The following is a 25,012-nucleotide window of genomic DNA, read 5'->3' on the forward strand; positions in this document are numbered from 1 at the left end:
TAAGGATATGAAGCAAGACTTGTTCATCATGATGGATATGGTGAGAGAAATGTATGAGGATGGAAGGAAGAGCATCACCCTTAGAGAGCAATTGAATTCCATGAAGGAAGAGAAGCAGTAGATTTCTGACCAATTGCAGGAAATGAAGAGACAACTTCATATTGAAAATATGAACCTGGAAAGGATGCATGAGTTGGAGACACAACTCTTTGTTGCAAAAGAAGCCTTAGTCAAGTATCAACTTGAAGAAGAGGTAAATAATTCCAGTTTGTCTTCAAATTCCTCTAAGAATGTTTATATTGGTTCTTTTGAAAAACATACCAGAGGCATAGGTTCCAAGTTAATGTCCAAGATGGGCTATGAAGGAAAAGGCTTGGGTAAACATGCACAAGGTATTTTTGAGCCAATAATGGTTGAGGAAAGGCCTAAGTATTTGGGTCTTGGCTATGGAAAATCTTATGGAGAAAGTTCCAAAGCTGCCATGAAGGCCATTGAAACAGTTCCAAGAAGGAGTTTCATTTCAGGTCTTCTACCTCAAGAGTGTAAAGATTGTATTCGTGGAGAATGCAATAGCTTGAAACATCATTTGCAAGATGCAGGTGTTCATAAGCATACACTTGAACCAGAGAGTTGTGGAAACTCTAAAAGCCTTGAAGAGATTGATGGTGTTCCAAAGGGAGCCACTTCTTCATTCAATTCACCTCCTCATGAAGGCAATAAAGGTGAAAAATAAAGGTATAAATATGGTTCTAAACACATTCCTTTTGATTGTGTAAAGCATGATAAATTTCCATGTAAGCATTGGAAAAGAATTGCATGTTCCTTTTGTGGTTTGGATAACCATAATGTTTCTAAATGTTGGAAGAGAATAGCCACATGCAGGAAAATTTTGAAGGAAAGGAAGCAAAAAACCAAAGGTCCATTGGACAAGGCAAATCATGTTGTCAAGAGGATGCACATGTGTTGCACTCACTGCCATAATCAAGGACATGTTGTTGCAAAGTGTTGGACTCTGAATCCAACAATGCTTCCACAAAAGCTGAAGAAGGTGGAAAGAGAAAATGGCAGGAATGGAAAGAAAGATTCCATGATTGATGTGTTTCAGGATGATTCACATGTTGATGCTGATGTGCAGACAAAGGTCCTACCTTTGAAATGGATTGGTAAGAAATGGTTAGAGTTCTTATCCAATTAAGGTTGCATGTCTTTTTGCATCTATTTGCATTTCTTTGTTAATGGAATGCATGTTGCAAGATTTTACCAAGAAGGTGAATGGAAAAGTTGAGTAGGAGACTCAATTTATTGCTGCAACATTATATTTCATTTCAGCTTCGAAATTACAGTGTGCTTAAGCGAAAGTTGAAGGATGAAATGCATGCATAAGCTTAATATGCATGAACACAGGGATGTTGATGATTTCCTTGTATTTGAACATGTATGTGTAATTAACTTGTAGGGTTGATTGCTTTGACATGAATGTGATGCAATATTGACTTGGGAGAAGTTGATTTGGTCTCCAAGATGGAGATAATGATGAAGTGTTTCATCTTTTTGAAAAAGAGTCCTAAAGGTATTTTTCTACATGCTTGACTTGAAGGGTCAATTGTTTTAAAGGCATGTTTGTTGGCTTTTTATCTAGTCAATATTTGTATGTAGATGTAAAGACATGGAGGTGTTCACAAGACGTGAAATCTGTTTCTTTTGTTGAAGCAGGAGTTTAGTCCATCCAGTTGTTGTCTGTAATCCTGTTGTTGTTAACAGTTGTTGTTGACAGTGTGTCAAACAAGTACAAATGAAAATTTTGTGAAGTAGATGTAACTTCACATTGATTTGAGCCACCTTGGATCAATGATCAAGGTAGATAAGTTCAAACTACCTTCTGTGACCTTCTCAGCAGGAGTTCTGCATGAAGTCAAGGAGGAAAACCGTTCTTCCCAGGAGGACTAGCACATCCAGAAAGGAAGTGGTCAAAGGCTTTGGTTCAGAGGCACTATGCAAGGCAAGTGTATGGAGGCTGAAAGAAGAGGGGGTTGTTACTCTCATTTACTGTTTAAATTAGTATATCAGACTTTTTGGGACCAAAATCTCCCTAGTGGGAAGGCGTGATCCAAAATGGATCTTGGATTAACCTCTTAAGTCTAAAAAACTTCGTATAAGAGGTAAAAGGTGCTAAATGGCACAAATCCTTTGTAAATCAAAGGAAAATGAAAGTAAAGGGCTACTCTCGGAAATAGTCCCATTGCATAGGTCTTTTCATTCTGAATCTACTGCAATTTGAATGGGCTAAAATGGACTTCGGATGAAGAAGTTATCGCAAAAAGAAGATTGTCGTTGTCCTTTGAAAAATGAGGCATTTCTTCTAAAAATAGCATAAAAGGCCCCTTAAGGAAATCACATCACAAATATGCAAAGGGGTGGACTTAAGGCAAGGGCGAAAGGAACCTCGATTGTGACTTCCGACTTATCGCATCGGAGGTAGGCCTTTGCCTAATATCGAGACCCCAGACTTGGCGATTGCGATTATGCGACATTGCAATTGCCAATGATCGGATCGGCGGATCGGGTCGGCACAGTCCATAGTCAATGGAAAGAACCCCCGGGCCATTCCAAATGCGATATGCGATAGCGATAGACGACGTGCGATGTTAGCTGTTTGATCAAGGAGTCAGATCAACGATCAGGATTTGATTGGGGTGATTGACGAACGACGATCAATGATCCCCGATACAAAGGGCTAATGCGATAGCGATATGTCGATAAGGGCCAGACCCGATGGGTTTATAGACCCGATTTCATAAGTTTTGAAATCCAGAAATTTGGGATTTCTGTGTATTTCTCGTGTATTAGGTTTTTGGCCAATACGCTATGCGATTGCAATTTGCAATGGAATGGCGGACCCAATGGGTTTATAGATGCGATTGAATGCATTTTGAAGTCTGGTAAAACGCTCTAATCATTTGTTTCGTCAATTTTCCTATGTATTGCGTTATTGGGCTATTTCCGCAGGAGGAAGGCCGAATGGTTGGGTTTTCCTATGGCCGTTGATTCATTGCAATAGGAAACTGATTCTTTTGTGGAAACAATCGAGTTCTTCAATGATGGAGGACTGTAACCGATGCATGATAAAAACACAAAGAGTGTGATTGACCAGAGGTAGCTAGAGGACTGAAAAATGTCGCTGGAGGGTTGCTGAGAGTCGCTTGGAGGTCAAGCGAACTACAGAGGCATGCAGAGGCCGAGAGAAGCTCAGAGAGCCAAGAGCTAAAGCCAGAGCCAGAGCTAGAGCTGAGAGCCAGAGCGAGATCCAGAGCCGAGAGCTAGAGCCAGAGCCAGAGCCAGAGCCAAGAGCAAGAGCCATAGCCGAGAGCTAGAGTTAGAGCCAGAGCCAGAGCCGAGAGCCGGAGCGAGAGCGAGAGCTAGAGCCAGAGAGCTCAAAGCAGACTTCAAAGAGACATGATGTAGTAATGAAGTTGTAGAACAACAAAGAGATCGAAATGATCAAGCTATTGTTGTTGTCCATAATGTGCTAAAAATAGAGGAAGGCATTCTAGAGACAATACAGAATTCTAAGGGAGTTAGTGCAAGCTAGAGCTCAAGATAGCTCAGAGCGCTGATTGAACGAGTCAAAGTCTAGAGAAGCCTAGATCTGTCTATAGAGTATGGACAGCCAGGGGTAAGATGGTATTCTAAACCCACAGGTTCTTTGTAAACCAATGGAGTTGAGTGTGGAACTTATAAAAGAAAGATTACCATAATCCCAGAGAGCCTAGTTGAGTTGACTAAAGCTCACGAAGATGTAGCCCAAGAGGTTTGGGTGAACTCCTAATTATATTGTTGTATTATGTGTTTGCTGATTTGCTGCTCTTTATTTACTGTTATGTATGTTTTACATCAGCATAAGAAAATGTACATAAGCACTTGACAGTTAAAAACAAACACAAGCATATACCTATTTCAAGCATTATTAATTCCGCAATTGGTTAATCATAAGATCTTGGAAATATATATGCTTTGGAGTGGGAGAGGTTTTTGTAAGCATGACAAGAATTATTTAGTACCCCATTTCAGATCAGTACCGTTGAGCAAGATCTGCGCAGTGAATAATTTGCATAGACATAAGAAGAGAACCCGAAAATAAATTAGGCTTATAGCACAAATTGGAGAGTATGACATGGACCAAGTAATCTTGGATATGGAATCTAATGCCAATGTCTTGCCAAGGCAGACTTGGGAATTGATGGGTAAGCCAAAGCTGCAATGGTCTACTATTCAGTTGAAGATGGAAAATCAACAAAAGATCTTACCTTTAGGAAGATTGTCTAATGTCATAGTGGACATCGATGGAGTGTGCACTACCATTGACTTTGAAGTGATTGAGATAGTGGATGATAGTAATCCTTACCCTGCATTGCTTGGATTGGATTGGCAATTTGCTAACATGGCTATAATTAATCTGAAGAAAAGTAAAATAATATTCGAAAGCAATAATATGAGGGTTATTGTTCCATTGGATCCATTAGAAGGGGCAAGGTATACAGAGATTGTCAAAGAAGAATATAGTGCAGATGACATTGATAATATCTATCATATCACAACGAAGGAAGAAGAGTGGATCAATCCCACTACAAATGGAAATCTAACTTGGGAGCAAGATAGTTCTTGCACTTCATATTTAGAAGATGAATTGGAGAACTCTCAGAACATATTGCATGAAGTGACGATAAGGCGATGTGCAAGGATCACTAAAGTAGTGCGTTGTATGATAGCTAAGGTACGTGACTTAGTTGTAAGATTATGAAAGAAGGGTACTAGAAGGTCATAGACTATTAGCTATGGATCAAGCACTAAGGGCTACTCCTGCTAGATGGTGGGGTACTCATAAGAAGAATATAGGAGATTGGAAAAAATGTAGAAGATTGATGTGGGTAAGATTTGGACAAGTAGAAACAGAGCTCGCAGACAAGTATGATGGCCAGAATGATCCTAGAGACCATATACAGCTCTGTATGGAAGCTTGGGGAGAAATTTTGCGAGAAGAATGGGTGCATGGCTTCATCCATACCCTGGAAACAATTCCTCAAAATTGGTATTTGGAAACTGAACTTCGACATGGCACTGCTAGCTAGGTAGAGATGGTGGATGGATTTGTGATGACATTCATATTTGAAGATGATTGTCCACATATAGATGCAACCCTGAATATAGTTAAGAAGAATATTTTTGAAAATGAAGTTCCAGTTATCTGGCAACTTGATTGGGCTACGCAGATCTGAAATGTGATAGAATGTTATAATATCGTGATAGAAGAGGACAAAGATCCTCACAAAATTGATATCAAAGAGTCAGAGGGACATCGTGAAGTGAATGAAACTGAGATAGAGATGTTAGATATAACACAACCACTAAAGACAAAGAAGGTAAATATAGGGACAAAAGTTGAACCGAAGTATGTGACCATAGGAGATTACTGGGACGAAGACACTATTAGCAAGATAACAAATTTGTTGCATGAATACCAGGAGTTGTTTCCCACTAAATTTTCAGACATGAAAGGCATCATAGGGGATTTGGGAGTTATGAGGATTCCTCTGAAGCCTGATGTGAAGCCTATTAAGAAGAGGCCTTATAGACTGAATCCAAAGTATAAGGAGAAGGTAAAAGAAGAATTAGACAAGATGTTAGCAGCGGGGATAATTGAACCTGTCGAAGAGTCTGAATGGGTAAGTCCCATGGTAGTTCAGGAGAAGAAGGTGAAAGGGGAAATTAGAATCTGTGTGGACTTGAGGAAGTTGAATGATATTTTCTTCCTTCGGGATGGAGGTTTATCAGGAGATATATCATTTTCCATTCCTAGTGAGCAGGATGGATGCACCGTTTTACACTCCCAATGACAGCACGGACAAAAGACATATCTTGAAGCGTTGGGTAAAGGAGCCAGTAAATTTCAGGATGACACCCAACTAGATAGAATGTCTGCATGACCCTTTTCCTACACCATTTACAGACAAAGTGTTGGATAATGTAGGAGCACAAGAGGCTTACTCTTTTACAAATGGCTTCTTAGGGTATCACTAGATCAGAATTGCGTCGGAAGATAGACATAGGACCACTTTTTCTATAGAATGGGGCTCCTATCAGTATACAGTGATGCCTTTTGGGTTGAAGAATGCGCTTGCTATTTTTTCTAGAGTTGTAATTGCAACTTTCAAGGAGTACATACACAAATTTCTAGAAGTTTACTTCGACGATTGGACAATATTTGGGCTATTAAAGAAGCATGTGGCGAGCTTAAGATTGATGTTGGATACATGTAGGCAATATCAAATATTGTTGAACCTGAAGAAGTGAATATTTTGTGCGCCATTTGGAATATTGTTGGGACATGTGGTTTGTAAACAGGGATTGATGGTGGATCCAGAGAAGATCATAGTCATTATGGACCAGCTAGCACCGAAAATAGTAAGACAACTGCATACTACGCTAGGAAACACTGGTTACTACAGGAATTTTATAAAAGAATATGCGTAGATAATTGTGCCAATGGAGAAGTTATTGAAAAAGGATGTGACCTTCCAGTCAGATGAAGAATGCTTGAAGAGATTGGACGTGCTGAAAGAAAACATGGTAACTGTGTTGATTCTAGTTTTCCCAAATTGGAAGAAAGAGTTTCATGTGCGTGTTGATGCATCTTGCATAGCTTTGGGAGTAGTACTAGCACAACCAGGAGCAGGGGATATTGATCATCCCATATCGTTTGCAAGTAGGAATTTGTCTAAGGTAGAAAGGAATTATAGCATGACAGAAAGGGAGGGGTTAGCTATGGTGTATGCACTACATAACTTTAGACATTATTTTTTGGGAGCACACTTTAAGATGTTCACAAATCATTCCGCACTGAAGTACTTGGTGAATAAGCCTGTTTTAGGAGGGAGGACTTGTCAATGGTTGTTATTATTCCAATAATATGAATTCGATGTTACAGTGAAGCCAGGAAGATTTAATGTTGTGCCTAATCATCTATCCAGGATAGAGAGAGGAGAAGAACCTACAAATATCGAAGATAACCTACCCGATGCATAGTTCTTTGCAATTAAAGTCGCAAATGATCACTTTGCAGATATTATTCAGTTTTTTTCCACAAGAATGGTGCTCACAGAGTACACTACAAAGCAAAGGAAGGAATTGGTGGTTCGAGCAACTGATTTCTCGTTGATTGTGGGACACTTGTATAAAATGGGACCGGATGAAGTACTACACAGATACATCCCTGAACATGAAAGCTAGAGAATTATGATAGAAGCTCATGGAGGAGTCACAAGTGGGCATTATGCAAGAAAATCCACTGCACAAAATATTTTGAGAGTCGGGTTATGGTGGCCTATAGTGCATAAGGATGCAAAAGACTATTGTCAAGCATGTGATGTATGTCAAAGGATAGGAAAGACATCCAGAAGAGATGAAATGCCACTAGTACCACAGGTGAATTTGCATGATTTTGATAAATGGGAAATTGACTTTATTGGACCTATCAGCCCGCAGGGGAAAAGGACTAGCACAAGATATATCATTACTGCAACTAATTATTTGACAAGGTGGGCTAAGGCAAAATCGATGAAGGATTGTAGCGCAGAAACTGCTGAGAATTTCATTTTCGAATATATATTGTCCATATTTGGTTATCTAGATGAATAGGAGGAGATCGTTGAGGGGATCAACCTCTTTCTACCCATATGTCTCTTTCCTTGAATGGCAGGATTCCAGCGGATGTTGTAGACATATAGGACTACATGCAAGAAATTGATTGGGCAGAAACCTTTCAGGTTGGTATATGGACAAGAAGCAGTTATGCATATGGAATACATTGTGCCAAGCCTAAGAATTGCGGTTGTCACAGATATGGAAAATCTCGACATGATGAAAGAATGAATGTCGCAGATACTAGCTTTAGAAGAAGACATATTCATAGCAGGATTCCATCAGCAGGTGCAAAAAGCAAGGGAGAAAGCCTGGCATGACAGGCATATCAAGAAGAAGATATTTCAGGAAGGGGATATTGTATTATTATATGACAATAAGTTCGCGAAGTTCCCAAGAAAATTCAAAACACATTGGTTGGGGCCATATATCGTCAAGAACATTTCAGATGGTGGTGTTGTTCAACTCATGAAGTTGAATGGTCAGATGATTCTAGGACGAGTGAATGGTAGTAGATTGACGATAAACCCTCGTGTGGAGAACCGAGAGGGGAGGGGAATAAGCTTCTGGGTTAAGCCACCAAGAAACAATTTCAGCAAGAAGCAATCGTTATACTATTTTTTGAACATGCCTATTACCCATCTTAACTATTAATTTTCTATTAACTATTAACTATTAATATGATGGTATAAAAATATTCAATCATCTAACATTCCATCGGATGGTGCAGATTGGGATACAGTAGGGGAGTTGTTCTCAAAGGAAAACGCCTTATGGCGTACAAATTGTAAAAAAATATGTTGAAAATAAAAATTCCAATAAAGTTTATTTATTTATTTTATCTATATCTATATATATATATATATATATATATATTCTCGGTCCTCTTAATATTTCAATCATAATCTATTAACATTATTTTTAACTTCAAGATGTAATGACGACGCCACAATATGAATGTAGTTCAAATCTCCATACACACTTTATTCAATAGCTTTATTCATTTCATAAATTCATTCAATTCACTCATTTATTTCATTTATAATAAGACCAAACTCTCGAGACAACCTTTATTTGATTGATTTAATTGCTTTCATTTTATAATGGGTTCAAACTCTCCATAATTAGGCCGATAGGCCTTTCTTTGAATCAGTTAGTTGTCTAGATTTTTGTTTTACATTTGACACCTAGCACATAATTTGTAAAACACGTATATGGTTGGGCTTTAGACACATCATCTCTTTTTTCTATATGTATCCATGCATTGCCCGAGTTTTTCCAAGTTTTTCTAGTCGCCAAATGGTAGAGGAGCACTACAATCACAATGAATTAGTTACAGTGATAATGAAAGTAAGGTGTTGTACCTGATTTCTTCTCGTGGGTTTTAATGGTTATAATGCACCAAGAAAAATCTTCAGTGTGCTAGCTAAGGGTCTTTGCAAAACGAGATACCCAAAGGAAATATTTGGTTGCAATTTTGGTTTTCGGGGAGGATTATGAGGGAATTTTCCCTGGTAAGGACGCAACTGTTTGTAATTATAGAGGCCTACATAGTCTTCATTGTTCCCTTCTCATTGTTGTCCATGACGACTATGGTGTATACTGTGGTTTCCATCTACATGAGAAAGGAAATTTTTTTGGCAAGAGTTATGAAAATCTTTCTGAAGTTTTGGAAGCGCCTCATGGTAACTTTCCTCTGGTTTTTCATTATGGACTTTGCCTATTACACAACCTCCGTATCGGTCGTCCTCCTACTCCTATATGCCTTGATAGTGACCAAATTGAATTGGGGGTTTTGTGTGTGGAGATAACAGGTAAATTTGTGGCCAGCGTTTGATGAGATTGGGGCTTGAAGTTTCTAGGTTTTGGATGTGATCAACCAAGATCTTGAAGCAATCCTCATGGAGGACTTTTACAGTCACCTAGGGGAAGAAGACCTCTTGAGGGTATTGAATGCAACTTCTAAGCAATGTGGCGAAGCAACCATCGATTTTTCTTCTCACGGCGTCAGTGCCCTTAAGTAGTGATGCCCTGATGGTGGAAGAAGTAGCAACAGTGGAGACGACCATTGCCACGATCCCATTCAGCTCAACAGAACAGGAGGTGGAGAAACATGAACAAGACTAGGAGGAATAGTCGAGGAAGAGAAAGAAGAGGTATTTTGCGTGCAAAAGGCGGGTGGGGCTGATGAGCTTTAAGTGTCGCTGTGGTGACCTTTTCTGTGCTCAACACAGGTACTCTGATATGCATTACTGCTCTTTTGACTACAAGACCACCCACCGCCTTTCCATTCTCAAGGCCAATTCTATCATGAAAGCCCCTTAAATCAATAATATTTGAGACATTCTTAAATCCATTGCTTTCTTTCTTGTTGTACTATTACTATAGGGAGAATACTTGGTGGCCGTAACAGCTACAACGCGTATATATATAAATCTATATTCAAGGGTGGTTTGTTCTTGAACATAGTGTGTTGTCGTTGATGATCGAGTGCAGGAATATGATATGAATAATTTGACTTGGGGTTTTTCAATGAATGTTGTGCTTCTCAACGACTATGGATGTATTCTCCCTAAATTGGGTCACAGTAGCGACCTTAATACAAAACTCTTTTGCACTTTTAGTATTCTATTGTCATAATGGATATTGTGTGCTTGGACCTTACTTATGGTGATGAAATCCTCTATTTTAAGTTTTATGGGTTTTCACTCACCCACATGGGATGATGTTTTATGCTGAAGGGTGCTATGAGACAAAATTTTATATATATTGGTTATAATGAGAGTGTGAATTATGGATTTTTTTTACAAAAAGGTAAATGCTGCATTGATCTCATCTGGAATCTTCACTATCATAAGATATGTCAATGTAGTTGAAAAATGTTCACAGTTTTGAACCATATTTCATTGTTGAGGCTACGAAATTTTAGATATTGAACAATATTTCATGGCTGAGGCAATGGAATTTTAAGATGTTAGAAGATAATTTTCTTCGGGGACATTTTGAAGCTTTAGAATGCAGTCTTCACTTTTTCAACTGAATTTTCAGTTTGCTTTGATGTATGACTGTAATTTCTTCTGGAGCTACATAAGGCTTTGGTTTTTAACTGCTTTTTCAGTTTGCTTTGATGTTTGAGTGTAAATTCTTCTGGAGCTACATAAGGCTTTGGTTTTGATCTTGTGTCTGCACACCACTTTTCCTTATATTTATATTTATTTTTTTAAATGTGCAGGGGTTTCTCTCGTGCGTATTTTGGTGGATTTGAGGGATTAAATATCAGTATTCTAATTTGCACTGACCTTTCATGATTAGCAATCTGTTTGTGTAGATGAAAAATATTCACTTATTTTTTACAATATTTCATCCCTGAGCGAGTGGATTTTCAATGTTAACAAGATTTTGGTTTTCATTTGTTACTTTATCTGAGGTTACTTTATTTTCCTATATGTATTAAGCTTTTGGAATGTCATATTTAGTCTATTTTAATATTTTGTCCTTTTCAATATTTTTGTATTTTTATGCTTTGTCTGAATTGGCTTTACTATGTGAATATTTGTTTTGGTTTTCCTCATTTGTTTTTGGGTTCATGTGACAAGCAGGCTTGTGCTTTATACAAGAACTGGTGGCCTATGCTAACAGGTACTATTGCTTGTGTCTGTTTGAGATCAAAGATTATTTTCCTGTTGGTATAATGGAAGACACAATTCAAGATATGAACTGCACTAGTGTGAAACTAATGTTGGAAGGTGGATTTGTTTTGCAGCCATTATGTATGTAATGCTACCAATGCCATTGTTATTTTTTGGACCTAGAGATTCTTCAGTTATTAGTTCTACAGAAGGTGGAGGGTAGGTTTTACAACACCATCCACTCTATTCAGCATTTTTGCAAATTCTGAAGTAGTGTGCAACTGATATTTTCTTATCATTTTCAACATTTGTAATAACAGATGGGTGGATGCAGCAAAATTCTTGACTGGAGCTTCTATAATTGGGAGCATTGCAATACCTTCTATCCTAAATCATGCTGATGTTATTGGGTTGGGAGCCATGTTTTTGGTGTTTGCATCCCTTTTTGTGTTTGGTTGTACAACATTTTGTTATTTTTGTATGGGAGTTGAAGACAAAGATAGCTATTTCTAAAGACTGTAGATTTTGTTATGTGAGTGAGGTGTAAGTTTTGTCAAATTATTAATGCTTTGAAGGAAAGGAGCAACAACATTGCTCTACTCATCAACATTTATTTGTAATTCATCTATGGTGTTTTCTGAGTTTCTCATTGTTTTTTATGCAAGTATTGATGGAAGTGAAGATTTCCACAGTTGATTTGGTGGTTAGGAGATTGAGATTGATAATAGAAGGCCGTTGAGGTTCTATTAATCATTCTCCATTTACTTTGAAGAAAGTAGATACCTACGAGTGTCCAAGTATCTTGCCAGCCTACTCAATTTCTAGAAAAGTGACCTTTGATGTTAGAGGCATGGCCTTGAATGTTATCTATGGGCCTTAACTTTTGTGGTTTGAATAAGAAATCCTTTGTTTGATTTTAGCATTTCTTCTGTTACTTATGCTGGACCTTCTTTGAGTTCGAACTCCACCACAATATAAGGGATTCTAAATGCATATTTTTACTGAACTGTTTTCAACTAGATTGTTGGTTTTCCTTTCCAGGATCCCTCTTTGTTTTTCACCTTGATCAACTTCATTTTTTAGGGCTACTGTTGGGTGAAAATATGTTCGTTTAATTCTGTTGTAGTACTTGCCCAACTATTTAATTTGTTAAGCCGAGGTTCGTAGACTTACGAGGCACATGCACTATATATGCAGGACCGAAGTGGAACTAATTTAATCTAAATTACTGAAATCAAATTAATCTAGGAAGGCATTGAAATACTAACTAGGAAAGCAGGAAATTGCATAAGGGGAAAGCAATACAACATGTGAAGAATTGAATGACAAACAACATATGTGAGCTCACAACAATAAAACTATCTCAAATTATATTACAAGAATCAAATTACAAATCATGAAAGCATAACAATAAAAGATGAAAAACTAAGAATTCCCTTCTCATAATTACAAAACTATCTCTTAAAGCTAATCTCCATTCTTCATTATTCATTATTATCAAAATGAAGAGAGAGCACTCTCTTATATACATGAGGAAGATAACCATCTCATAATTACATATCCAATATTCTCTCAAGCACTCTCAACTAATTTCCCATTATTACAAGATATGATCCCTTTGAATCCTCCACAAATCTCTCAAGCATTTTCAACTACTTTCCCATTATTACAAAATATGATCCCTTTGAATCCTCCACAAATCTCTCAAGCATTTTCAACTACTTTCCCATTATTACAAAATATGATCCCTTTGAATCCTCCACAAATCTCTCACATATCTTGGATAAGATATGCTAACCAAATCCTCCATGATTTTCTCCTTAGGAATAGGCTTGCATAATTATCTCCTTAATATGGTGGAGGAGATATGGATAAGATATGCCAACCAAATCCTCCATGATTTTCTCCTTAGGAATAGGCTTGCATAATTATCTCCTTAATATGGTGGAGGAGATATTTGAGACGTATCTTGGAATTAATTCTTCACATATTTCCTACACATCACAAAACTCACATATTCTTGAGATATATATAAAAATATGTATATTTTCTAATATTTAATCATAAATTCACTTGTAATACAAAAATGAATAAAATGGAAAATAAGAAGTTGAAACCCAAATGTGTTTATGAAAATGATACGATAAAAGGTTAATGGGATGATGAAATGTAAGGAATAGTGAAGAAAAAGGTGGATGAAAATATGACATTTCTGAGTCCCAACATCTACCCTTTTTGGGTTCCCTTGGAATGCATTTGTTATATAATCAGCATTTAGATTTGTTAGCTCAGAGATTCATTAAGCACCTGTATTTTTGCCATTTCTCAATTATGTTTGCTAACCAAAACAACAAAATAGTATAATTATGAGTATTCTAACTAAGTTATTGCTTATTTTCAAAATTTGTTTTTATTGTTGTCTACTCTGGTGGGTTTGTGTGCAATGCTGTCCAAAACAACAAAATGGTATGTTTAATTCTGAGCATTTTCACTCTCACTTTCAAAATATATGTGTTGCATCATCAGAGAAGGGGATTATGGTGGATTTGTATGTAATACTCTTTATCTGCAGGTAAATGAAAATATCAGTTTTAGGGAATCAAGGGATAGTGGGTGGAACAATAGCTAGAAATTATGTTACCCATGAACAAAAATTGTGTGAAGAGGCCATCTTGTGCTGCATGGTGAAATTGCAGTTGAAACGAAGCGATGGAGTAGCTGCAGGCAGATCCCGAGTGATGAATGAGGCAGAACTAATATGCTGACAGCAAGGAGGCATTGCTAACTTTGTCCCTTCATTGAATTTTGCAATGGTAGACAAGGGGGTTTATAGATCAGGTTTCCCCAACCATGCAAACTTTCCATTTCTGGATACCTTAAAGCTTCGCTCTATAATGTAAGTAGTATGGGTTGAACTGAAAGTGCTTTATTCATATCAATTTCAGTGAAGGGTGTTGACATTGCTTGGGGATATTGTTGTTAATTGTTTATGCTAATAGTGAAGAATGTTCCTTCTCTGTTTGGAATTAATTTGAAGAATAAGTGCGGCAATTCAGACATTATAAAATATGGGGATAACTAAGATGTCCTGATTGTATTCTTGTGCAATTTCTAAACATTGATACAATCATGGCAAGATGTGGAATTTTTTTATGCTCCACTTTTGACTTTATTGATTCTTCTCCATTCTTTTGATGGTTTATTTGTTTCCATTTGATTTATCTTGAATGATGTAGGCATTTGTGTTTCATGGTGGTTACAATTCTTTTTTATGTGAAATGTAGAAAACACATGCATACAGCTAATTGACAAAATATGGAGTAATATGCTAATGAATTTGTGACAAAAACAAGTTTTGAGGCTTATTCAAATAATTTGTCGAGGCTAAATTCGTGCTCCTTTGAGGCTCCCATTCACATTCATTTGTGGTTGACCTAAGGCATTATTTCGGCCCTAAGGTAGGAGTGTATCTACACAGGCTTTTTTGGACTATTCTAAGGGCTAGTTCAGATCTCCCCTGACATCAAATTTTAGCTCTTAGGTAGGGTTATATCAACATTGTTCAAAGGTTTCTCTTTCTGAGTTTTTGAGGCATAATCTAGGCTTGTCCTGAGGACCAATCTTGACCCTGAGGTATGATTACAAATTTGCATTGCTTAAAGATTTCTAGGGCCTAATCTATGAAACTTTACATAGTGCATTGAAGCTCTTTGTGGATAGCTTGAAGGACAAACTATTGGTGTAATGGAGTTCTATTTTCACATACTTTTGAGATAGTTCTTGTGTGGACATCTCCACTTGTTTAAACTATTCTGAGGTCTGTTATAACCCTCATTCTTGCGCCTGTATTAGACTATTTGAAGGAAATTTACTAAAGGTATATTCTCGCCCTTTTCTGAAGCAAACTTCTAGCATTTGTGGAAAGACCTTGAGGTATGTTTGGTTTCTCTTTGGTGAGATGAAATTTGGACCCATTTTGAAACATAATTCAAAGGTATGAATTTTTTTATTTATGTTGGTTCTAAGGTACAAATTTGGTCTAATATAAGGGTCCTTCAAAGGCATTTGATGGTCATTTAAGGGAAGTTTCTAAAAGGTTATCTCATGCTTGATGGTCATTTGAGGGAAGTTTCTAAAATGTTATGTCAGGCTTGTTGAGATGTTGTACATTTGAGGGAAGTTTCCAAAAGGTTATATTTGAGGTTTGTGAGGTTAGAAGTTGTATTTGAGGTTTGCGAGGTTTATAATTAACAGCAAATAAGGGGGCTAAAATAGGAACAAAATGAAAGTGGTTTTGAAGGTTTATTTATGGTTATGAGAGAACTTGTAAATTACTGTGACATATGGCATACATATCTATAAATGCATTCCTTGTACAATTTACAATAGCTAGCTTACACTTTGTCGACCGAAATGCACCTTTTTAAGCAATAGCGCCTCTGACGAGAATGGGAAAGTCGAGGAATTAATGCTGACATTACTTTTGAGAAAAGAAAACATTATACTCTTAAGACTGGTTCTTAGCCCACACTTTCATAACTTCGTGAAAGGCCTCGTATGCAATCAATGAGTGGTTTAATGAGTTAATGTTATTGTACATTTCTAATTGAGATTCTAGTTGGATTTACAGTTCAAAACCTTTTTCAGATTTAGGAAATAGCATAAGAATATGGTTACTAAATGATAATGTTACCTGTCAGTTTATGCAATAAGAAAATTTATAGTAAATTTAGCAAGTTTTTAATGAAATATGTATAATTTTTACGATAATTATGTGTTTATAGAATAAAGAAAAAAATATATGATATATATAATTTGTAAATTTGTAGATTTATTAAATTTAAACAAATATATTTTAAAAATAGAAATATTGCATGAATTATATCAGTAAAATTATATTAGTAAATGGATTTTCTTTTAAAGTGAATTTTCTTAATTAAGATTTTGAGTAAGTATTAAAGTATACATATTAACATTTTTTATTATTTTGAGTAAGTATTAAGTATTAAATTATACAGATTAACATTTTGTATTATACTAAATAATAGATGTTGTTACTATACCTTATAAATTAGAGGTGAGTTTGGTTTGAAAAATAAATAATTAGCAATTGATAATATAAGCATATATTTTTAAAGAATGTTTGCACACACTTAATATACCATTTCATTATGAACATAAAATATTTAATAATGTGGAATTTATGTGATTCATTGTAATATATTATTTCTTGAAAATTCACTCTATATTAAATGTCATAATTTGTGGTGCAAGTGGGTGAATGAATCAATACAAAAATTCTTAAAACTTACTATTTTACTTGCTATTTTAAATATAAAACTAAGCTCACTGGTTCAATATATAATTTTATCTGCAATATTTATAATTGAAACAATTTTAAAAGAGTTTTTGTTGTTTTCAATGTTATAATTGCATATTTAAATTATTTAAAATATTGGAATAAGAAGTACACTGTACTGCCCAATTTTTCCCGTATTAAATTTTAAGTAACTGAATTTTTTCTGTACCAAATCGAATGCGAATTCGAATTCAAACTCGAACTTGGTAACTATGGTTTACGCTTGGCAATCGTTTAATTTTATATGCAATATTTATAATTGAAACAATTTTAAAAGAGTTTTTGTTGTTTTCAATGTTATAATTGTATATTTATATTATTTAAAATATTGGAATAAGAAGTATTTATATGCAATATTTATAATTGAAACAATTTTAAAAGAGTTTTTGTTGTTTTCAATGTTATAATTGTATATTGTAAGATTTTTGAGATACACAGATCTAGATCTGCAAAACAATAAACAAGCTTGCAAGAGAAAGAAGGAAGTGAGCAAGAATTGAGAAAAGAATGAAAATTGATTCTATAATATTAGTTTTAGAATAAATACATAAAAGCAACTAAGTTAAGCTTAGTTGTACATGCAATAACTAAATCTAACTAAAGCTAAGTGTGCTTTATCTTATGTTAATGTGTACATGTGCCACATGCAAGCAATAAGTTCACTGGAGCTAATCTAGGTGCATGTACACCAAGACAGCTAGTCTAAGTGCATGTACACCAACTGGAGCTAATCTAGGTGGATGTACACCAACACAGCTAGTCTAAGTGCATGTACACCAACACCCCCCCTTAAGCATAACTTAAGTGAGTGTGATGCAAAATGAATGAGTCCCGGCAACATGGCCATTTTAGGTACCCATATACAATGCATAAAAAGGAGGAAAGAGGGAAAACCCAATGGGAAGAAAACCCCCCCTCAAAATATAATGCAAAAGTAGAGAAAAGACAACTGCTACGCAGTCGTGTCCTTCACCCCGAGATGATCTCGCAGGAATCGAAACTTCTGCTCAGTGAAAGTCTTGGTGAAGATGTCAGCAATCTGCTCGGAACTGGACAGTACTGAAGATCGATGATCCCATCATGAATGAGTTCTCTAATGAAGTGCATGTGGATCTCGATGTGTTTGGTACGCTGCCGCTGCACTGGATCTCTGCAAAACTTTAGCGTACTTTGATTATTGCACCAGATGACAGTTGGATGATGGACACTAATCCCAAGCTCAGATAGGAAATGTTGTAGCCAAATTGCCTGAATAGTGGCATTGACTGCTCCTCTATACTCGGCCTCTGCTGTTGTGACTAACTCATTCTCGTCTGCCTTTGTCCACTTCTTCACTTCGACGCCCACCTTCAACTCCTTCGCCACCAATATCGAGTTGGCAAATTGGTCCGAATGTTGCGGCCAAGCTACCATGGGAACACCCGTGCTGATGCTCTCCAATGTCGAATTCCACCCGCAATGCGTTACGAAAGCTCCGGTGGACTCATGCGATAACACATCAAGCTGAGGCGCCCAGTCTCTCGCCAGGAAGGCGCGTCCTGCGATTCGGGCCTCGTACCCTTCCGGAAGCAGCTCCCTGATCCAGTCCATCTGCGCTTGATCCAACGCGGTTGAAGGAGCTTCATCTGCAATCTTAAGTACCCAAAGGAAGGGCTGTTGGCTGGCCTCCAGCCCTCGAGCCAATTCCTGGATTTGTTGACGCGAAAGAGAACAAGTTGTACCAAAAGAAACATAAACGACCGAAGCCGGAGCTTGGCTGTCCAGCCATGTCAAGCAACCTCCAACATCTGAATCACCCTTCTTAGCCGTCCAAATTGATTGAGGAAGAAGAGGACCGACGGCCCATAGAGGTTTCTTACCGTAATGATCTTCGTATGTTTCCTGTAAGTCCTTCAGGAATCGAGGTTCTAGACCTCGAAAGCTGTTCACAAGATGTCCTGTCGCGAGTGGTAGACATTCTGCTCGCAGGCGGGACTTGAAACTAATAATTCTCTCAGGCTGCAACCGTTTTTGTGATACAACGCATTCCGGAATTCCAATCCCCTTCTCGCTTATTGTGGAGTTATAGGCACTGAAGCAATTGAAAACATAGGCAGGGGCTCCATATTTGGCCGCCACCGTCTGAACCCACCCGAGAATCGGGTCATGCACGATTACAATTCTATTCGAATTGGAGAAGCAGAGGTTCTGTAACAGACGATCGAAAGGCTCTCGGAGATGTTCTGAAGCTTCGATCAGAGGAATGAAATGCATGGGAAACGCATGGTCCTTTTCAAGAGCGGGCTGCGAATCTGACATGGAAGGCATGGGCAATTCTTTGCCAGATGCAATCTTCAAATTGGTTTGCATGTCATAAATGCTCACGGAATCTGGGGTAAATTCCACTTTCCTTCCGCTGCCTGTGTGTGTCATCTGATACACTGAGAGAAGATTCACAGAAAGCCTTGGAATATGCAAGACATTTTCAAAAGTTCCATCTTCGAATTGCACTCTTCCTTGTCCAGTTGCTGCAACTGCAGAATTATCCCCCATGAGAATTGGAGGACCTGAGTATGCATGTAGAGAAGAAAATGATTCCTTTGAAGAAGCCATATGATGTGAAGCTCCTGAATCGATGATCCATTCTTGTGGTGCAGAATGAAGAGCAATTAAAGCATGCCCGTTACCTCTTGGATCTGCTGCTTTTTCTCCAGACTTCTTCTTAGCATTCTCAGGAATGTGGTCTCCAAGATTGTGTTGCTGGAGTGTCTGTGCCATAAGATCTATAGTCTTCTTCATGCATGCAGATTCAGGATGAAAACCACGGTGGCAATAATTGCACATTGATTGCCCTTTCGTTCCTTTCCTTTCCTTTGAGCCAGATGATCCATCAGGGGGTTTGGGATGTCCTCCCTTTCTTGGATCAGGATCCTTCTTCCCTTTTCCTTTCTGATGGTCTTTGGAATTTGCCTTTCCTTTTGCATGCACAGTAAGTGCATGCGCTTTGGAATTTTTAAATGTGCCCATTTCGATGAGCTTATCTTGCTCATGCATCAAAGACTGAATAAAAGAATCCAGTGAGGGCATCTTCCAAGCTACACCAGTTGCAGATCTGACTGTGTGGAATGTAGAGACGAATACTGCATACTCTGGACCAAGTTTTGATAAAATGGAAAGAATCAATTGATTTTGTTGCTTGGATTTGTCGATCCCGCACCCTTTCAGCTGAACCAACAAGGCTTTATACCTTGTGAAAAAATCTTGAATGTTCTCAAAGTTTCTCGGATCTAATGAGTTTAACTCATTTTCGAGAATGTGACCTTGCATTTCATCCTGTTTTCCAAACAATTCTTCCAAAATTTTCCATACTTCATTTGGAGTTGAACATGATTCAACATGAAATAGCAGTTCCAGAGAAATAGATAAACATAGGATGCCGAAGGCCTCGTCCATGCGATTGAAATATCTTGTTTTCTCCATTGCCGATGTTGGTTCAACTTCCGTTTCCATGGTTATTCGAAATAAGCCTCTACTTCTGAGATGAAGTTGAATCTTTGGCTTCCATTCGAAATAATTATATGGAGTGAGAATTGCCGATTGTGGAAACTCCAATTTAGACTCCATTATTTGTTGTTGCTTCAATCTTCTGAACCTGCAAATAAAATTGCTTGTGCACTAATTACAAATCCCTGTGCTCCGATAACATGTAAGATTTTTGAGATACACAGATCTAGATCTGCAAAACAATAAACAAGCTTGCAAGAGAAGGAAGGAAGCGAGCAAGAATTGAGAAAAGAATGAAAATTGATTCTACAATATTAGTTTTAGAATAAATACATAAAAGCAACTAAGTTAAGCTTAGTTGTACATGCAATAACTAAAGCTAACTAAAGCTAAGTGTGCTTTATCTTATGTTAATGTGTACATGTGCTACATGCAAGCAATAAGTTAACTGGAGCTAATCTAGGTGCATGTACACCAACACAACTAGTCTAAGTGCATGTACACCAACAGAAGCTAATCTAGATACATGTACACCAACACAGCTAGTCTAAGTGCATGTACACCAACATATATTTATATTATTTAAAATATTGAAATAAGAAGTACACTGTACTGCCGAATTTTTCCCGTATTAAATTTTAAGTAACCGAATTTTTTCTGTATCGAATTGGAATTCGAACTTCGTAACTATAGTTTACGCTTGGCAACCGTTTGGCTCCAGTTTGTCGATTAATTGTTTCATTGTGAAGTTCGGGCACAGAACTCTGTTCAGTCTCTACCATTTCCTATTCCTGCTTCTTTCACGGTTGAAATATAAGACAGCGACTCTCTTCTTGCTCTTTGTTTGGTTCCACTACATGGTTGTCGTGCTATAGGGTTCGAGGTTTGTGCTTCGAGGGTTTCAATCGTCAACTCTTGCACTTTCCACCACCCACTTACTTCTTCATTGTGTGTTGCACAACCTCTGTTGCACGAGCACTGGAATTGAAATCCCTCTGTCGCATTTTCTAGAATCGCGGCCAGGGTTGGGGATTTTCGCATTGATGTTTTACAGGTAAACAGGTAATAGTCCCCATTTGTTTTTCCTTCATCGCTTTTCTTTTCCTTTTTGTAAATAGCCTAACCCTAACCTTTAGTGTTTTTTGTTTTGGTTGGAATTTCTTTACAGGTACGTTTCTCAGTGCAGCTCCAGCTTATAAGTTTCCTATGGACAACAAATGGCATTATTATTATTAATATTTTTTTTTAAAGATGATTTCTGTTACACCTGGCGTTTTCTATTTCCAGGTTCTCCTTCTTCCTTACCCTTTAGGGGTTTAGGGTAACAATTGCATTTTAGGGCTCGGACGCACCAAAGTTTGGGGCAAAGGGTTTCTTAGAATTTGATAGCTGAAAACAGCTACATCCCTGCCTCTGATTTACATATTACCTTCCTCCTATGGAATTCTCGGCATTTGAAATCAATAGGTAGTTTTTTTACTACGGGGTTTTACCCTTACCTCTGTAACTGTTCGGGACAAGTAACACAAGCTCAAGTTCTTAAAGTTTAGTTTTTTCCTACTGCTCTGGGTAACGGGTGGAACCTACTCCAGGTTCTACCTTGCCTCTCCACTATCCTGATAATCTAACATTTTGAATGTAATCGAAATTTCCACACAAACTTTATTTAATTGATATATTTATTTCATTGATTCATTTATTTCATTTAATTGGTTTGGGTATATAATGTGATCAAACTATTTTGTTTTTTTAACAGAACGACTTCCCTTCAAACCCTCGTTGAGTTTCATTCTCTCGTCTTGCCCTTTCTTTCTTTGCATAATAGGATTCTCACGCTGCAGGATTGGAGCTTTTGCGCTTCGAGGGTTCTAATTGTCAACTCTAGCACTTTCCACCACGCAACTACAATGTCGCCATGCGTTGCACAACCTTTGCTGCATAAGCACTGGAATCGAAATCCCTCTTTTGCCTTTTTCCAAAATCTCAGCAACGGTTGGAGATTTTGGCGTCGATCTTTTACGAATAATACTGTTCGTCGTTTTTTTGTAAATAACCTGACCAAATTTTTTTTTTTGGTCATCATTTATCTTTTAGTTCCGTGTGTGAGTCCAACCGCGGGATCTAGCCTGGTTATGGAGAAGGAATGGCATCTCTTCCTTCTTTTTTTTTAATATATATATTTGAGGGCGGCTTCTGTTACACCTGTTGTATTCTATTTCTAGGTTTTCCTTTTTCTTTTTTCTTTTTATCTGAAAAAACAACGGTTTATATATTAATATAATCGGTTACAAATACACAGTGAACAAAAACTAGAATAACTATAATATCTGTATATAGCAAGGATCATTTGCAAGCAGAAAAAAACAGAGCACTTCCGCTGCAAAAACAGGAGCAGCCAGTCTAACCCGAAGGGAAAGAAAAAGACCAGAAACACCTCCAGGAAAAAGAAAATTGAAAAAAGAACCTCAAAGAACCTCAAACATAAGGGAAAGAACAAGAGCCAACAACAAAATCCTGTGCAAAGCATTCAACAACAAAATCCCGTGCCAAGCATTCAAAGTGGTTTAGTCCAGGCTAAGCAACTCAGCCAGCCACGATGCGAGAGCCGATCTGCCTGGAAATTGGCCTTCCTTACCCTTTAGGGGTTAAGGTAGCAATTGCATTTCATGGGTCGGATGCAGCAATGTTTGGGGGAAAGGGTTTCAGGGCATTTGATAGCTGGAAACGACTATACGCATGCCTCTCATTTACATATTACCTTCCTCTAAAATTCTTGGCATTTTGAAATGAATACATACTTTGTTCACTATAGGGTTTCACGCTTACCTCTGTAACTATTCCGGACAATTATTATGTGCGAAAATTCTTAAAGGTTTTACTATTCTTCGTGTAAGAATGGTACCTTGTTATTTCCTGAATTAGTATTTTATATTTCTGTTATTTAAGGAAATAGTCTCAATGTTATCCTTCTCCATGATAACATGGTTTACCATTATTATTATTATTTTAATCTTACTACTATGTATTTAACAAATTTTAATCTTACTACTATGTATTTAACAAAACGAGCATTTTACCACTGTTTTAGATTCTTTCCAAAAACCTTCAATAAAGGACTGTGCCCAACAATCTATACACATTAAAATATTTAACAAATATGGTTTTTGTGTACAGAAAATTTTGTACGCTGCTTTGCCCGAGCAACTTTTTCACATCAAAAATCAATATACTAAACAAATTCACAAAAATATCAATATCAAAACATGCAGGTCGCAACTGTCTTTCTCACTTTGTGACAAACAATAAGCAAAGCAACGCACATCGCGAGAAAAATAGACAGAGAGTAAGTTGAGCAAAACCATACAAGGTAATTTAGTCTTTTAAACTGATTCAATTTCCCCAGATAGCCACGTTACGGGCTACAGGGCTGACCACCAATATTTCCAATCTGTCTAGTTGAATCATTCAACCCCTTTCGATTTCCTCTACTGCAACGTTATGAGCCGCAACAACGATCCGCCCACCATTTTGATTAGATAGGTTTTTTAAATATTTTGTTATTAAATAGTTTTTATGTTATAAAAATAAACTATTTTATTTAATGGTTTTTTAAATAGTTTTTTATTGAATTATTTTTTTAATAGTTTTTTTACATAATTTTTTTATTAAATATATTGTAGATGTTATCAATGTTTCCAAGTGCCCACCCCACCCAACACTTGTTGGTTAGCCCACACATCTGGCTGCCAATTTTTTTTTTGCTAATGCAAAAGTCGGTCCTTCTATTCATTAATAAGCATTTTTAAAATACATAGAATACAACCATCCTTGGTGAAATGTGAACCAGCGAAAAGGGTGCGAGGAACTAGCCCCAAGATTAACAAGTCTCACCTTCAAAATTCTCAAAAGTTAAACAAAGAGACAGCCAACATACCAAAAGAAAAACCAAGTACCATAGTACCGCTTAACCCATTCCCGGAGTAACAAAGGAGGAAAAGGAGAGGCGCTTTCTTCACAGAACAAAAAGCGGCTCGACCAGGGAAAAAGAGATGGGCCGCACCCGTCCAAAAACTCTGACAGCTGCCAAGAACAGCCCCCGTACAAGGTGGAGGACGCGCCCACAAAGCTTGACGAATCACAGTAATATGACAGCCTGCCTCCGTAATCCGCATCGTTAATATAGTTGACCCGATCTGACGGCAGCAAACGACCCCGCCACTGAAAGAGGCAGACAATTAACCCGCCCATACATCAAACTGCACGAACCCTCCCCGTCGTCGGATCTCCTCACTTGATCGGACGGACAAGGATAATATCAGACCCCCAACAAGTTCGACCTATAGTGCGCGGGGAGGGTGGTATTCCCACCGACCCCACCGCCACGCATCCAACAGTGATTGTGATCGCTGCCAATTCTGGGAAACCGGAAACCACCTTCAGGCCTTGCGATCGCCCGGAAACCATGTTTACTCCTGAAAGCAGCTTCCAGACTGAGAACCACCAGATGAGCGACCCTTGAGAGCGTCAAACACTGCGCCCAATCCTCCAGAACCCAAATACAAAGGAGACGCTCGCCCGTGTGCCAGCGAGAGAAGCCACTGAGCCCGGCGACAGGCAAACCCTTGAGGAGATGATGGAGAATGAGACGCTGCATCCAGCAAACAGGGCTTCTCTGACGACCACCATGGAGAGGAAAACTGATTATTTTCAACATAATTGCAAAACTAGGCATAACTTCCCTACTGACCCTTTTGATCAAAATTAGACGGCCCACAGCCCACTGTCCGTAGCACATTGGTTTCTAATATTTTGCTTCTATACACCACTATATCTTCCTCCGCCTGGT

The 25,012-nt window shown here is 37.7% G+C and overlaps 1 protein-coding gene across 1 annotated transcript; it reads right to left on the reverse strand.

Moving 5' to 3' along the window:
• Positions 1–15,948: 15,948 nt before the first annotated feature.
• Positions 15,949–24,338, reverse strand: LOC149147256 (zeatin O-glucosyltransferase-like). The gene is made up of 3 exons (XM_089441763.1): positions 24,120–24,338; positions 17,932–19,014; positions 15,949–16,017 (listed from the first exon to the last, which is right to left on the reverse strand). Exons 1-3 carry the CDS (start codon positions 24,336–24,338, stop codon positions 15,949–15,951), a joined length of 1,371 nt encoding a protein of 456 aa, XP_089297889.1.
• Positions 24,339–25,012: the final 674 nt, after the last annotated feature.

This window comes from Pinus tabuliformis, chromosome 9 (assembly GCF_031772625.1).
Source record: "Pinus tabuliformis cultivar Carrire ecotype Pingquan chromosome 9, CPIR1, whole genome shotgun sequence".
NCBI lineage: Eukaryota > Viridiplantae > Streptophyta > Pinopsida > Pinales > Pinaceae > Pinus > Pinus tabuliformis.

Excerpts from the sequence above, each read along its gene's own strand:
- LOC149147256 (XM_089441763.1), bottom strand. The coding sequence starts at position 24,338 with ATGCGGATTACGGAGGCAGGCTGTCATATTACTGTGATTCGTCAAGCT. Across the intron at positions 19,015-24,119 it reads ATGGGTTAAGCGGTACTATG|ATTGCATCTGGCAAAGAATT; the intron begins GTACTTGGTTTT and ends ACCAATTTGAAG. Across the intron at positions 16,018-17,931 it reads CAGTCAATGCCACTATTCAG|GTAACATTATCATTTAGTAA; the intron begins GCAATTTGGCTA and ends ATAAACTGACAG.